The 15,022-nt window shown below is 36.9% G+C and overlaps 1 protein-coding gene across 1 annotated transcript in view; it reads right to left on the reverse strand.

The window, feature by feature from the left end:
• Positions 1 to 320: 320 nt before the first annotated feature.
• LOC146168240 (uncharacterized) overlaps positions 321 to 15,022 on the reverse strand; it is a 32,618-nt gene continuing 17,916 nt past the window's right edge. The window contains exons 6-11 of the mRNA XM_083386238.1: positions 6,737 to 6,882; positions 3,454 to 3,614; positions 2,150 to 2,420; positions 564 to 732; positions 500 to 528; positions 321 to 462 (exon numbers count right to left, since the gene is read on the reverse strand). Coding sequence (XP_083242364.1) covers positions 321 to 462; positions 500 to 528; positions 564 to 732; positions 2,150 to 2,420; positions 3,454 to 3,614; positions 6,737 to 6,882 — 918 coding nt within the window. The remainder of the gene's footprint in view (positions 463 to 499; positions 529 to 563; positions 733 to 2,149; positions 2,421 to 3,453; positions 3,615 to 6,736; positions 6,883 to 15,022) is intronic.

Raw genomic sequence — 15,022 nt, forward strand, 5'->3', positions numbered from 1 at the left:
GTCTCCATATAAGTATGTAATTTAAACAAAATAAACGTAATTGTTCATGCTTAGCGCGATAGCCTTATACGTAAGACGTAAGTTCTTATGGATTTCCCCCAAACCTGAAAAATATCTTTTTGTCAAAACTAAAACTAGTAAACTCCTAATAAACTACAGGCAATAACAAAAACAGTATTTTTATTGTTTATCACTTTTAGAATGCATGGTATCATAAAAACAACAAATGGCTTAGTAAACTTTTCCATGAATTAGAGATTTTAAAAATAAATCATAAAATCACATTCGAATAAGTTATTTCACGTTCGGTCGCGAATCTGTTATGTTTCAAGCTGCACAGTTTTGTTGTGGCGTTGAAAACAAATGGAATTCAAAAACTCTGGTTCTAGGTCCGATATGACACAACTACTTAATGCGCTTCTATTAACAGACATGTCAGGCAACGTCTTCCATTTTCCAACACTGATATCCCGAAGTTTTGTATTAGATAAAGATCTACATTTTGAAACATTTTCGAGAAGACTCACGCTAGTATGCAAATGCTTAAATTCGCTACTTGCTACTTTGCCTTTTTCCAAAAAGTTGTCCGTCAAGTTAAGTATGTCCTGAGTATCATTGCTAAACTTCGGGGAAGTATCGTCAAAAAATTCCACGTTTGGGCAAGTGGATTTACCGTTGTAACCGCCAATCACAGTCAGTCTGTCTTCCACTACGCAAGCTGTGAAATTAGATCTGAAAAACATAACTAATTTTAGATATTGGGGAGGACGACATAACGTGACGTCATAATACAAGTAGCCAGGGCTGCGGAGTCGGTTAAAAAAAACCCGAGTCCGACTCCCGAGTCCGACCTCGGATAAAAAAATAAACCCTGGTACGACTTCCGAGTCCCGAGTCCCGAGTCCGACTCCGGCCAAATGTAAGATTTTGTCGAGTCCCGAGTCTAGCTCTGACTCTACAGTAGGCCTACCATATGTCCTCTTTTAGGAGGATTTGACCTCTTTTCTTAAGAAAACTGAATGATCCTCCGAGGACGCTTAAAAATGTCCAAATCTCCGCTTTTTTTCGCATTTCGAGTTAGTTGCTCACACTTTTTTTGCGCTAGCTCTAAGTTAATATTTAAGTTTTGCAATGATTCCAATGGCTTCGCTGTGTTGTATATACCACTCCTACAGCGCTGTACAAACTCTGTTTTTGCCAACTTTAACATTAAAACGGCAAAACGAATCTTTTCTACTTAGATGTTAACTTTTTTTAGCCCAAAATCTCTTTGAGTGCCATTGCATGTTTTTATAACATTGAAGGTATAACGGCCCTATTTAAAATTTTGCTAACTTATAGATAAACGATAAAATTCATCCAACGTTCGAACTATTTTTTATCCATGGCATGGGAAAATTACCAAGGGGGACACGACTGAAAAAGATTAAAAACCACTTGTCTATGGCATCAGGTGGTTCTCAGCAGAAGCTTTCTTTAAATTTAGACAACAATTAAGCAAAATATAAGCTATACATTATAATGCTGAAAAATAAAACTCTGTTTACTGATGAGCTACGCCAGAGATATCCGTGTTTCAGAAAAGGACGTGTTAATTTCGAAGCTGAATGTAATACTTGGATATGGCTCGTTTTTCTCAAACGTAACAATTCTACTTTCGTTTTACTTGCAGGCAAGAAAATGTCCTCTTTTAAGGTGCTGAAAATATGGTAGCCCTACTCTACAGCCTGTATTTTACCCATTTACGTAACTAAATTAAGGTGGATTTTTTGCAATCCACTTATATTGATGTTATAATTAATCCACCCGCATTACATGGTTGAAAAATATTTCACCATTTGCTATGACACTTTTACAACTTACATTTGGCCGCCTAAACAGTTTTAAAATTTGATACTGCGCATGCGCACGTCGGACTCGGGACTCGGGTAGTTTTACGTGGTCTTACCCGAGTCCCGAGTCCTGAGTCCGACTCCGGCAAAACAAACCGACTCCGTCGAGTCCCGAGTCCGACTCCGCAGCCCTGCAAGTAGCCATAGGAAATTTCCTCCCTACAGTCTCTCTCATTGACCCCACACGGCTGTACAAAAACACGTCAAAAGTTCGAGCGAAAATATAATTAAACGGTGCAAATAAAATTCTTAAGTACCTTTCAGTGATCATTGGAGGCAAATTGAACCACACATTACAGTCCGGATCAAACACCTCAACAGTCCGCAATCTGTTACAACCATCAAATCCCCCCAGGACGATTAAGAGGTCACGATATGGCACAACACACACACCGGAGCGAGCGATTCGCATTGGGGGGATTTTTGTCCACTGAACACAATCCACATCGAAATATTCCACAGAAAATACGCATTCATTACCGGTGAAACCACCAGCCGCGTATATTCGTGATTTTAAACAACAAACACCTGAAAGAAAAAGGCTTTTCATTTTACTGGAAGAAATCTTAAGAATTAAATTATTTTTTTATATTTAGGGGAAGGCGGGGCAAAACGGACCCCTTAAGGAATAAATGCTATTTTCCTAGTTTTACAAAAAAAAATTGATTATCAGGGAAGTAACCGAAAGGGCTTATGGTAACTCCTATGACAAAAAAACACTGAAAGAAGCATACTTCTGAATAAATTATCCTTTTTTTCGATTTTTTCACGGGGCAAAACTGCCTTATATCTTATGTCATACCGACTCTTAAGTATTAAAACAATTATAAATCGGCCTTTTTACAACATATCTTGTTAAAATTTCTGATTGTTTGGCCTTCTTGAAAAACTGGTTTAAACATAAAATAATGATATATTAAATAATTTTATTTCTGTTACAAAATGCCTCCTGAAAGGCTAAAAAAAACAGGAAAGTTTTAGGTTGAGTTAATAATAGACGGACTACCTTGTGAGGGGTCCGTTTTGCCCCGTTCAGGGGTCCGTTTTGCTCAACACTATGCATCGCATGAAAACCTGATTTCTTTAAAATCTATAAACTTAAAAAGTCCAACGGCCTGGGATTGATATACAGGCCCTTATTTACAAATTATTTAGCAAATAATACCTTTTCCTTTACTTCAACTTCAGTAGAAAACACATAATTTACTCGTTATTTTAACATCAAAATCCCCCAAACACATTTTCTCCCCTCCCTGGTTTGTCCGAAATCGAATCAGCCTGATTTTTGTCCACAAACGTTTTTTCGACTATAGTCACTGTTCTGAAAACAAATATTGACGCTGGCAATTTTCGTTAACGAGAAAAGTGAGGGGCCCGTTTTGTCTCCGGGGTTCGTTTTGCCTTCCCCTAACGTTGGTTGGGTTCCATGTTATCAAAAAGCGCAAACTAGTTCTCGATTTCGTTTGAAAAAGCGAACTACAATAATATCCACCTCCCTCTTGATAAAATAAGGTAAATTTATTTTATAACACTTCTCAACAATTCATCAAACTGTATTAACCTGCATCGCTTCTTCTTTCAAACATGTCGGGTAGCTGCGTCCACTCGTTTGATTTGGGATCAAATCTTTCGGCTGATTTTAATCTCGACACACCAGTTCCGTCCGATCCACCGATAGCGTACACAAATCCTTTTAAGCAAGTAGCTCCCACATAACACCTCCTATAGGAAACAAAATAATGCAGATATTTTACATTTAACTGGATAACTTTGACCTACTTTCACACCGAAAAACAAACAATAAAAAAAATGTTTTTTATAGTTTAGTACAGCATTCGATTAACTTTGGGTCCCCATACAGGCTTAACTAAATAGTTGGCATATAGGCAAAAAACAGTGAATTATTTGAAAAAAACACTTGTTTTAAATCAAACCAAAAATATCACTATACTTCACGACAACGTTTGGTTATATATATATATATAATTATTTATTTACTTCATTTTTAAATTTGAACTAAATTTAGTGTATTACAACATAAAGTTTGCTAACCGATATATTTTAATTACGCTACGTTGCGTCCACTATGGTTCTTTAAAAGAATCTCATTATAGGGTAGATAGGTTTAGGAATCCATTGCGTGGTTTTATTTTCCTCCCTGAAATCCATGCTTTATTGAAATTTTCCCTACAGGGGTAACTGAAGCAGTGATGTATCCATGGGAAGGGGTTTGTCAGGGTTCAACTCACTGCTCGAAGCGATAATGCTTTTTAATGTAATTGGATCAAGCTTCTTAATTTTACTTAATCTGTTGTAAGTTTTTTTCCGTTTTTGCGCGCGCATAATGACGCGACGCATCGGATGCACAATCACTACCAAAATGAAACGCAAAACGCTATCTTTCGTTTCTTGTTTGCATCTGGACTGGGTCGACTTAAACAAAATAATTTTTTTTCGTAGTGCGCCTTATTTTTCTAATCCAGGGGTCGGCGCAACCTTTCGTATACAGTGTGCCAGTTTATGAATAATTTTTTAAATATCAACAACTCGCGTGCCAAACATTTTTCTATGTTTGGTTTTGCACTGGTAACCAGGGCTGCGGAGTCGGTTAAAAACAACCCGAGTCCGACTCCAGTCAAATGTGCAATTTCATCGAGTCCTGAGTCCGGCTCAGACTCTTACAACCTGCATTTCACCGATTTACGTAACTAAAATAAGATGGATATGCAGCAATCCACTCATAAGGGTCATAGAAAATATGCCACCACATGCTATTTCACCTTAAAAATTTACAGTTTGCTGCCTTACCAGTTTCGAAACTTGGTATTACGCGTGCACACACTTCGGATTCAGGTGGTTTTATCTAGTCTTATCTAAGTCCGACTCCACAGCGCTGCTGTGATCTTAAATTTAATTTACGCATCTTGGGAGACGCGTCATTAAACCTCATTTTAGAAGATAAATTCTGTAAAGAACTATCAGTTTCGCTTTTGGCTTGGTTTCTCAGTCGCAAAAAAACACACGTGCTTACTTTTAATGTAAAATGCCCTGCTTTAACGCAGCAAACACCACAGCAAGTTTAGGGCACCGTGACGTAATACCAACGGTTAGTCGTAAACAACAAGTTGAACGCCCACAAAAAAAGTTAATTAAAACAGTTAAGACACTTGACTAACTTGTGACAGGAACACTGCAGATCGAAGTAGAAATGTGTGCAACCATTTAGTTAGCTCTAGTGTTAGTGATGTAATAATGATGTTAATAATGTGATAGTGGTGTAATGGTTGCACTTTCTTAAGATGGTCTAACGTGCGCTTTAAATCATTTGGCGTGCCCTGAATAATCATCTCGTGCAAGGGGTTGCCGACCCCTGCTCTAATCGTTCGGCAGTCAACTTAAACCGCACAGCTGCCGGGCAAAACTCAAAAGGGGTACACGAAACTAAAAAGTTTAGAAACCAATGGTCTATCTAGGGATAATTTCCCTATTTTAGACGGCATTAACGTCAAACGAAAAATGGGAAATTCCCTAAGTTGAAAGAAACACACACCACGCAAGAATGTGAGACTTAAATGCACACTGACCATTAGAAAACTGACAATATATAGGCATTTACGTACCGACTTTCCATATATTAGGGGTAATTCTTAATAGTGTGCCGTAAATATTTTACTGTTCTGCAAGCTTAACAAGTTTGAGAACCACTTTTATTAAAATGAGCAAACAATCTGGGTAAAAAATGGCCTAAACCTCAAACTAATAGGAAACATTTTTTTTTATAATTTATCACAAAAATACCCCAGAGTTAACTTCCTAAAATATTCTAAGGACGTCATCGATAGGCCTATTTGTTATGGGCTACAAAATACAAAATGCTTTTTATGAATGTCGTTAAGTTTGCAATTTTGCCCAACTTTTGCAATTTAACTCAGCAGGTACGAGATCATGTCATTTCGGGGAGAAGGATAACATGTTTTTGGGTCAGACGTCACAAAGTTATATCATAACAAGACATCACAAGTAGGTAACTAAAATAGATCGTATGTACCTAAAGAGCATAAATTTTGTCTCAAGACATTCAGTTTAATAGCACCAACGGAGTAATGACTAGATTACAAAATGTTCATGTTAGAATAACCATTGACACAGAAAACCACGTGAAAGAATCGTTCAACACGGTTTAAAAAGTGATTGGAGTGCTTGAATTGCAAAAAGTACTGGTTATGATCAAATGTATGTTTGGTGACCGTCAAAAAATGTTGAGGGACCGCAACTGTTTCATCAAATCTCAATACTAACTGCTAAACTTCTGCCGTAGTTAGAAGTATAGGCTAGCCCTATACCGGATCCGGCGCACCAATGCAATTCGGCCCGCTGCCTCTTTGACAAACTAGACACGAGTACATTTTAACTACGTAAGTGCGAAAAATTTTCGAGCATAGCGCGAATAATCTTTCTACGTCCAGTTTGTTTACGGTTGGATTCTGTCTTTTGAACTAGAACAGCGCTTCTTTACCGTTGCGCCGTGGAAGGCTGCCAAGTGAGTCGCGGAATAACGGAAAACGTATTCAAATATATTGGACATAAATATTTAACATTTTTTTTAATTTTCGGCAGTGTAATAAAAACTTGCAAGAAATTTAAAAGAAATGTCGTTACACCAAAAAAATCGCGCTCACTTCGCTCGCCAGCTTTGCCCTGGCTGCTCGCGGAAATAAAGATTACACGCGCCCATTTTGTTGTGATATTCAGTCCTCTTGTTTTGGTAACTATCATACTCATCACACTTTAGAAAGTATTGTTTTTAGACTCCAAGTATATATTATTAAAGAAGAGAAGATTACCTCTTATGCATTCCACACATTTGCTTCCACTTTTTATTTACAATATCATAACGTTTACAGGCGTTGAATGTTGTCTGACCATTAAATCCTCCAATAATGTATATCACTGAATTAAGATACACTACGGCGTGGTAAGCTCTCGGTTTCTAAAAAAATATTGAATAAAATTGTATTACCACTAGCATAGCTACACTGCTTAGACAAAGAACAGCAACTCAACATGTCAGAGTAAAGCGAAATAAAATGTTTATAAAATACCCGGAATTTAAATTATAAAATAGGTTGCTCCGAGTAAGGAGAGGGCCAAAATACTGTAAGGCCGTATTTTATAACTTTGTTTAGTTTAGGACGCACTTGCAGACCTAAAAAAAATGGGGCGACTGCCTTCCACTAAAATGCCAAAAAACGTCTAGAATAGACTATTTTCTCGTTGGCAGACAAAATACACTCTTGATAGTATAGAACGCAACCATTGCAATTCGCAACCATTGTATCATCAGCCTCTTATTTAAACAGAATGAGACAGGAAAGTCTAAGAATATACTTTAACTTGGACTCATTGTCATCATATGCCTGTGAGGGCAAGGAGATTTCTTCTCTTTTTGCATAGTTTCCATACAACCGATATAATCTGTATAGTTTTCGGGCAGACAACATATTGACTTTCGATTTCACCGTGAAGCACGTAAGTAGGCCTACTTATGGAAATATTGATTTTCCGCAAAGTAAATTTCACTACATCTTGGTGATGGCGTCATAAGTGTAGTTATACTAAAATCAGGGTTGCAACTTTTTAGGAAATAATGCCCCTTTAATGAATTATTAGATGGATCGGTCGCATAATTGCATTTTCTTTTAGGTACTGTGTGTTCAGTAAAATAAGTTGTAAGAGAAAGAAAATAAAGAAAAATGAAGCCGTTAATATTGTGATGTTTAAAAAATAAGAAAAAAAAGCTTTGGTTGAAATAAACATTGAATTTGAACTCACCCAAAATATCACACGCTTGCATTACCTGAACTACCCGGCATACTAAATTATTTTTCGCCCTGTTGCAGCGCATATCACTATTTTTCAGTTACCCCAAGTCGGCTATATGGGTTATTATAGTTGTTTACTAAAAAGAACGGCTTTTTTACAGGTTCAGGTAAAATATATACAAAATCGGTCGATCTTATTATGCCAAAAGATTGTTAATTAGTTTAATAAAAAGAAAGTGTAGTGTCGCTAAGAGGTTTTCTGGTGTCGGAGAATGGAAACGGACTTCTTTGTATCGGTAATACAAACAAGACTATTTTACCTAATCCGTTCTGGGGTGATAATAAACATTGATAACAAGTGATTTAATGCTTAGTTTTACGTTTAGATTTTTTCCTGTCAATTTTTCGTTTTGCGCAAACGTACATAGCAAGCGCCCAACAAGCAAGTGCATCTTTCGACACAGGTTGGGGACGACTTAAAATTATGTTCGCACAACAAACCTATAAAGTAACAATATATAAGGTTGAATTATACATACCATAGTGTTAATACCAGCGACATAAAACCGCATACGCAGTATATATTTAAAATATTGGTCAAAATATATTAAATAGACAACTGTAGGCCTATGTAAGTAGAATGAAATTAATTATAATTTTAACAACAAAATCGCAAAGTAAACGCCATCAAAATCAGTCAAGCGAGGCGAAGTCGCCGTGCGTCATTTTAAGTGTGCCAGACAAGCGTGCTAGTTCACTTAATTAAATTATATGGGCCGAAAATTTATTTTCGGGACATATCTTGTTTTTGCTCGAATTATATGGGCCGAAAATTTATTTTCGGGACATATCTTATTTTTGCCGTTATTATATGAGCCGAAAATTTATTTTCGGGACATATCTTGTTTTTGCCGCTATTATTTTTTGGTTTCCTATGGTTTCCTATGGCATGTTCAGACCGATTTTTGTCCAGGCTTTATAGAAAAAGTATACATCGTAGAACCTTGAGACTTTCATTGTGCGAAGTGCTTCTCTTTTATAAAATTACTTAAAGCTCTTAAGAAACAACTTATTTTACCGCCGCAAATTTAAATGCGAAATCTGGTGGCAACTCTAATCCAACATATCAACATCAGGCCTACACAACTTAAAATTGTAGGTTGATATGTTGGATTGGAGTAACATACTATACAGGTGCAAATAGCAAATATTCTCCAAATACGATTTTTTCAAATATTCTTCAAATCGTATTTCATCGTATTGTCGCGGTAATACAAAAAGAGGTAAGGCCGTGAATAAAGTTTCACTCACCGTACAATTAACGGAGGGAAGCATTTCGAGTAGGGGATGTTTAAGACAGAATATCGGCGACACATTTATAATGCTTGCTTTAAATGCGGCGTCAGCATTTTTTGGGGCGACCAATTACTTCGCGATAAGCTTCGCCTAATAATCAAGTGTCAATAGGGTGTATTAACCTCCGCAAATTTAAATGCGAAATCTTGAGGCAGTCTACGCCTCTCTGTTAGCACCTGTTGTGCATCTTGCTCCAACCAACATACCAACATCAGGCCTAAACATCTAGCAAAACTTTCGATTTAATAGTTTGCATATTGAGCACATAATACTGTTTTTCATATTGTTTGAAACTACAGATTTAAAGCCTGTTTTAACAGTGATTGCTCGGACCAAGCCATGGTAAAAAATTACCGAGTAAAAGTTTGCAAAAGTATAGCAAACCATAGGCGTTAAACCATTTTTAGTCTTTAAGAGAATGATAATATTCGATTTTCAAACACGTAAGCTGGTCAAAATGTAATAAAATGGCCATACGCATTATCTACGTAAATTCTATTTATCAAATATATGTTTCGATCATTCCCCAAAATCTACGCCATATTTGAACCCTTTCGCATTAAAGGCATAAGTTAAGTGGGGAAGTTTTCGGCCCATATCTGTGTTTGCTTGCAGAAACAAGTTAAGGAAAATGAAAAACAAAATATATAATATAAAGTACACAATACAAAATATTAAAAAAATAAAATAAAAAAAAATAAAAAAAAATAAAAATAAAGTAAAAATTTAAAATAAACACTAAGCCCTGAAAATATACCCCCTGACAAAATATACAACAACCGCACCCCCGTCTAGTTCCTTTATGTTTGTTTTGGTTTGTTTCAGACCGTTTTTGTCCAGAGTTTTACAGGAAAACTATAGTTTGGAGAGACTTCAAATGTCCATGCAAGATGGAGGCGTATATGTAGATGAGCCTTTAAGGGTTTAGAAGTCTATTTACCTAGGGGCCTTCAGCTGGGGGTAGAAATTGGAAACAAAATATGACGTCATCGTAAAATTGGTTTTAGCTCTGTACTCCTACCTAGCGGTGACAATATTTCCTAAAAAAGGATCTGGTTTGAACGACACCGGTTATACCGACTGTCTCGCGTTAATACGCGACAAAGGGGCACTGTTAAAGCAGCGAACCAGATTCCGCCAAGGGAGTACATTCTGCTTTGGAACGCCAGACACAATTATGTCAATATTTACAGCCGAAACCTAAACATATTCCCTGCCATCGGCTTTTCTATGCAATATGAAAACTGTTCATTATGTTTTTATAAGCCTTTAGATTTGTTTATTTTTATTTTTATCATTAATGCATTAGGCAAACCAGAAATAATCAATTCTTTGAAACGTATAAAGTCACTCTAAAAAACACGTACTACGGTATGTTATGGATTCTACACTAAAAGCTAACATTTTATAACCTTGTAGCCCTAGAATGATTTAGCTCGTTTTAAGGGAATCGTTGCCCATTCTGTAAGATTTACAAAATTTAACATTGTATGTCATGCGTCCCTTTGTAACAAACTTGCCCATTCTGGTTAGAAAGTTTAATTAGGGCAATGAGTGGAAAATGATTTTTAAATGTAAAATCATTTTTTCAAATGTAATATATTTCGTTAGGCACCAACAGGTTTAACGACGAAACCTGGTGAATATCAGCCTCTGTAATAAACAAGTCCCAACGAAACAGAACCTATCTAACGGGTTAAGACTGTGATTTTATTTAAAAAAAAAACGAGTTTGCCGCAATCTTACAAGTAAATCCTGCACTAAATGTTTTATAAATATACTGAGCAAAATATTTTCACTTTTAACCAAAACACACACTTCAAAGAAACATTACAATCTTCATTACCAGGATTAACATTAAAACGGCTTTGCATAAGTTATGTCAAAAAATATTGGATAAGATCAATTATAAGTCTGCAGTATACAATTTTAATTGTGTACAGCTTTTTGGACTACAATTTTAATAGCCATAATAGGTTAAAAGGAAAATTTGTGGAAGCTGTCTCACGCTAATAAGTGACGAAGGCAGTATTGTAAACAAGTCATTTTGAAATGACTCAAGTCCAAGTCAATTCTTTTTGAATAAATAACAAGTCAAGTCCAAGTCCAAGTCATCAGTTGCGCAAGTCAAGTCCCAGTCAAGTCATAATTAGAGCAAGTCAACTTCAAGTCACGTCCTTGTCGTAAAAATAAAACGTTGAACTATTGGAATTTTTAATTTTGTACGATTATGAGCAATAACTGAACTAAAAATGAGAAAAACGCAACTTATAGCAAGTGATTTGTTTTATGTGCAAACATTTGGATAAATAGCTCAATTTTATTAAAAAAAGACTTACAGAAAGCACTTCAATTCAACCTAAGTAATTTGCCCAAAAGACTTAAGTCAAGTCAAGTCATTTGCCCGAAAGACTTAAGTCAAGTCAAGTCATTTCGCCCAAATGACTTAAGTCAAGTCAAGTCATTTGAAAACAGTGACTTAAGTGCACTTAAGTCATTACAACACTGGACAAAGGGGCACTTTGATTGCAGCGAAACAGGGTACCTCAAAGCGTTGTATTTTTTTCAAACGCCAGAAGCCAGTATGCCAAACAAATACAGACAAAACCGTAACGTCTCCCTGGCCATCGGATGTTATATATGCAGTTATGAAAACTGTTTAATATGTTTCAATAAGCCTTTAGATTTCGCAGTATAACCAGTCCATCGGAATGTATAATGTCACCTTAAAATTGTGTGCGCAATTTATTTTTTTATCTGAATAAACAAATACGAAATACGGTAAAAATTAGTCTAATTCCAGACTAAAATGTTTATAGGTTCAAACTTATAAGCGGGTTCTATTTTTCGCTATAAAAAAGTGTGACGTTAAGTTATTTGAAGCTTTGATTTTAAATGTAAAATCTTTTTTGTTTAAAGTGATATCAGCATAATACGTCAATTGCAGTTTGGGATTTTAGGAAAATAAATTTAAAAATAAAAATACAATTTATCAGCGTCGTTCATCCTTTATGTCAGTGGTCGGCAACCGCCGGTCCGCGAGGAGTTCGTTACCGGTCCGTAGCAGGATTGCAAGAATAAAATTTTGACACCCAACCGTACGACAAAAGACCGGAAAAATGCCAGAAAAAATTTATAACAATTAAATGTATTTTTGTATTCAACACATCAACTTTCGTTTAAATATGCTCCATGGTTGAGTGGTTTGATACAAAATCACAATTAGTATCTAACACTCGTGAAGTTCAAAACGAAACAAGTGTGCTCTGGCCATATGAGTTACATAGCACTTTCACGCCATAAAAAAATTGCATTTTTTATTGTAAAATCTATCTTCTCGTACGTACAGTGTACCGTCTAAATCTGTTCTAAATCCGGCGGAATAAGACCTAAAAAAACTCAGAATCAGGCCTAAACAACACTTTACTTCACCCCAAACACCATTCCTAACTTCCCTAACAATTTCAACCCTAACCCATCGTCTAACCCAGGGTTCGGCAACCTACGGCCCGTCGATGAAATTGATCCGGCCCGCCGCCTCTTTGATAAATTAGAAACGAGTCTATTTCACATACTTTTTGACTATTTTAACTACGTAAGAGCGAAAAATTCGCGCTTTGCACGAATGACCATTCTACGTCCGGTTTGTTTACGTTTTGATGCTGTCTTTTGAACTAGATTAGCTTTATTACCGTTGCGCCGTGGAAGGTTGCCAAGTGCGTCGCGGAAAAACGGAAAACATACTTATTCTAAAATATTGGACATATGTTTTTTAACATTTTATTTATTTTTCATTTTCGGCAATGTATGAAAACTTGCAAGAAATTTAAAAGAAATGCCCGTATACAACAAAAACAATCGCGCTCGCTTCGCTCGCCAGGTCTACTTTGACCCAAATGGTTAACAAACACTGAGCTATAGATGAAGTGTTATTGCGTTCCATCAAAGTAGTTTTATTACACTTTTCATTTGTTGCACGGATGACGACGTGTGAACTCTAATTTTAAACCAAACAAACGCTTTTTTCGCGCTTTGCGTCAACACTTTACTGCCTCCTTAAATGTAATTAAACACGTTTTTAAGTGCAAAAACGATCCGAGGCCTGCCTGATTCACATTTCTAACATGTTAATAACACAATTATTAGTTAACATTTTGTGCGGCCCGCAGAGACCTTTCTGAGTTTGGTTTTGGCCCGCGACTAGAAAAAGGTTGCCGACCCCTGGTCTAACCCCACCCATTAGCTACCCACCAATGACCCCAAACAGGACCACAAATCCGGTGGCAAAACAGCGGCACCCTTACGGCGCCGGTGAAACTAGGGGGGAACGTAGACTCCAACGTAGACACCGAAGCGGCCGATGCAAGACTCACTACCCCCAACATGCCAACTACCTACAGTTTCAGGTGTTATTTTAGCAATTTAGGCCTTTTTCGGAATAATTTTGGACGTATTCCGGCAGATTTAGGTCTTGTTCAGACGATTTCGATATTTTTCGGTCCCGTATATTACTGCGTAATTTGCTGTTCTAAGTCGTTGGTCTTAATACTATGGTTTTATACAATTTTCTACTTTAGGTATTGTTGCCTTTTAGGTCAATCTATCAATTGAATGTTCCCTAGAAAACTTTTATCTGTCGTACTTAAAGTCTACAAGCTTAAAATTCGCATTAAAAAAGTTGTGATAAATTTTCTTTACTAAAAATTGGTTGTTTTTTAAGGCCGGTCCGCGACAAAATTTTAGTTTTTAACCGGTCCGCAGTGCAAAAAGGTTGCCGACCCTGCTTTATGCAAGGCTGCCACTTGTAGGGATATTTCCCTACGGTAGGGTATTTTCGCCTAAAGTAGGGAGTAGGTAATACCTGCGGGGAAAATTGGGCGCTGGTCTACAATCCTACCACAAGGAATTTGGGTTAGGGTGCGGGTTAGAGTTTGGGTACTCCTATCAAAATGTCATAGCAAATATCTGTCATCCAGCGTTTTGTACTCTACGCAGTTAGACATCAATAACTCATTCATGTCTTTCGTTATATTCGGCGATTGATTTAAGACGTCTAATTGATTTGTACTGTTTTTGTCTATTTCCTATTTTGTTGGAACAGGCTATTTGCCCGGCTCGCCCGTTTACCAAACTTAGTACTACTGTAACCGGATCTGCAAAATTATCACACAATTTATTGCTAAAGCCGTTTTACAGTAGTGAAAATTTTAAAGTTCGTTTGCGAAGTACTGTAAACGGCTTTAGCAATAAATCATATTGTAATTTTGGTAATCCGGTTATCCGGTTAGAGTAGTGCGAATTTTAAAGTTCAATACGGATGGGAAAACTTCAGCGCTGGTCTAAATCCTACCACAATGAGAAAATATTCTGCAGAAGAAGGCACTAGCAGTTTACCGAACTTTCTAAAAATGGAAAATTAAAGAAAATAACTTCAAAATTGAAGTACGGCAACGGGTTGCCAGCAGTGGCGTATCCAGGGGGGTGGGGGTTCGGAACCCACCCTTTTTGAATTTCTGGATACGCCCTTGGTTGCCAGGCAAGTTGGCTCTTCCTATTTTGTTGTTTAGCCCATTTACGTCAATACAGTCGTTATAGGGCCCCTAGATCCCTATAATATAGGCCCCTAGAGGGGTCGGTAACCCCTGGCACGCGGGATGATTTTTCAGGGCACGCCAAATGATTTAACACGACCGTTATATCCACCTTAAGAAAAAGCAACCATTACACTACCACATCATTAAAAATATTATTATATCACTAGCGCTAACTAAATGGTTGCACATAATTTCAGTTCATGTCATGAATAAGTGTCTTAACTATTGTATTTAACATTATTTTTTGTGGACGTTACACTTGTTGTTTACGACTAACCGTTCGTACTACGTCACAATGCCCTAAAAGTGGCCGCGTTAAAGCAGGGCATTCTACATCAGTGGTTCTCAATCGCCGGTC

The sequence above is a fragment of the Ascidiella aspersa genome, chromosome 1, assembly GCF_963924565.1.
Source record: "Ascidiella aspersa chromosome 1, kaAscAspe10.2, whole genome shotgun sequence".
Taxonomy (NCBI): domain Eukaryota; kingdom Metazoa; phylum Chordata; class Ascidiacea; order Phlebobranchia; family Ascidiidae; genus Ascidiella; species Ascidiella aspersa.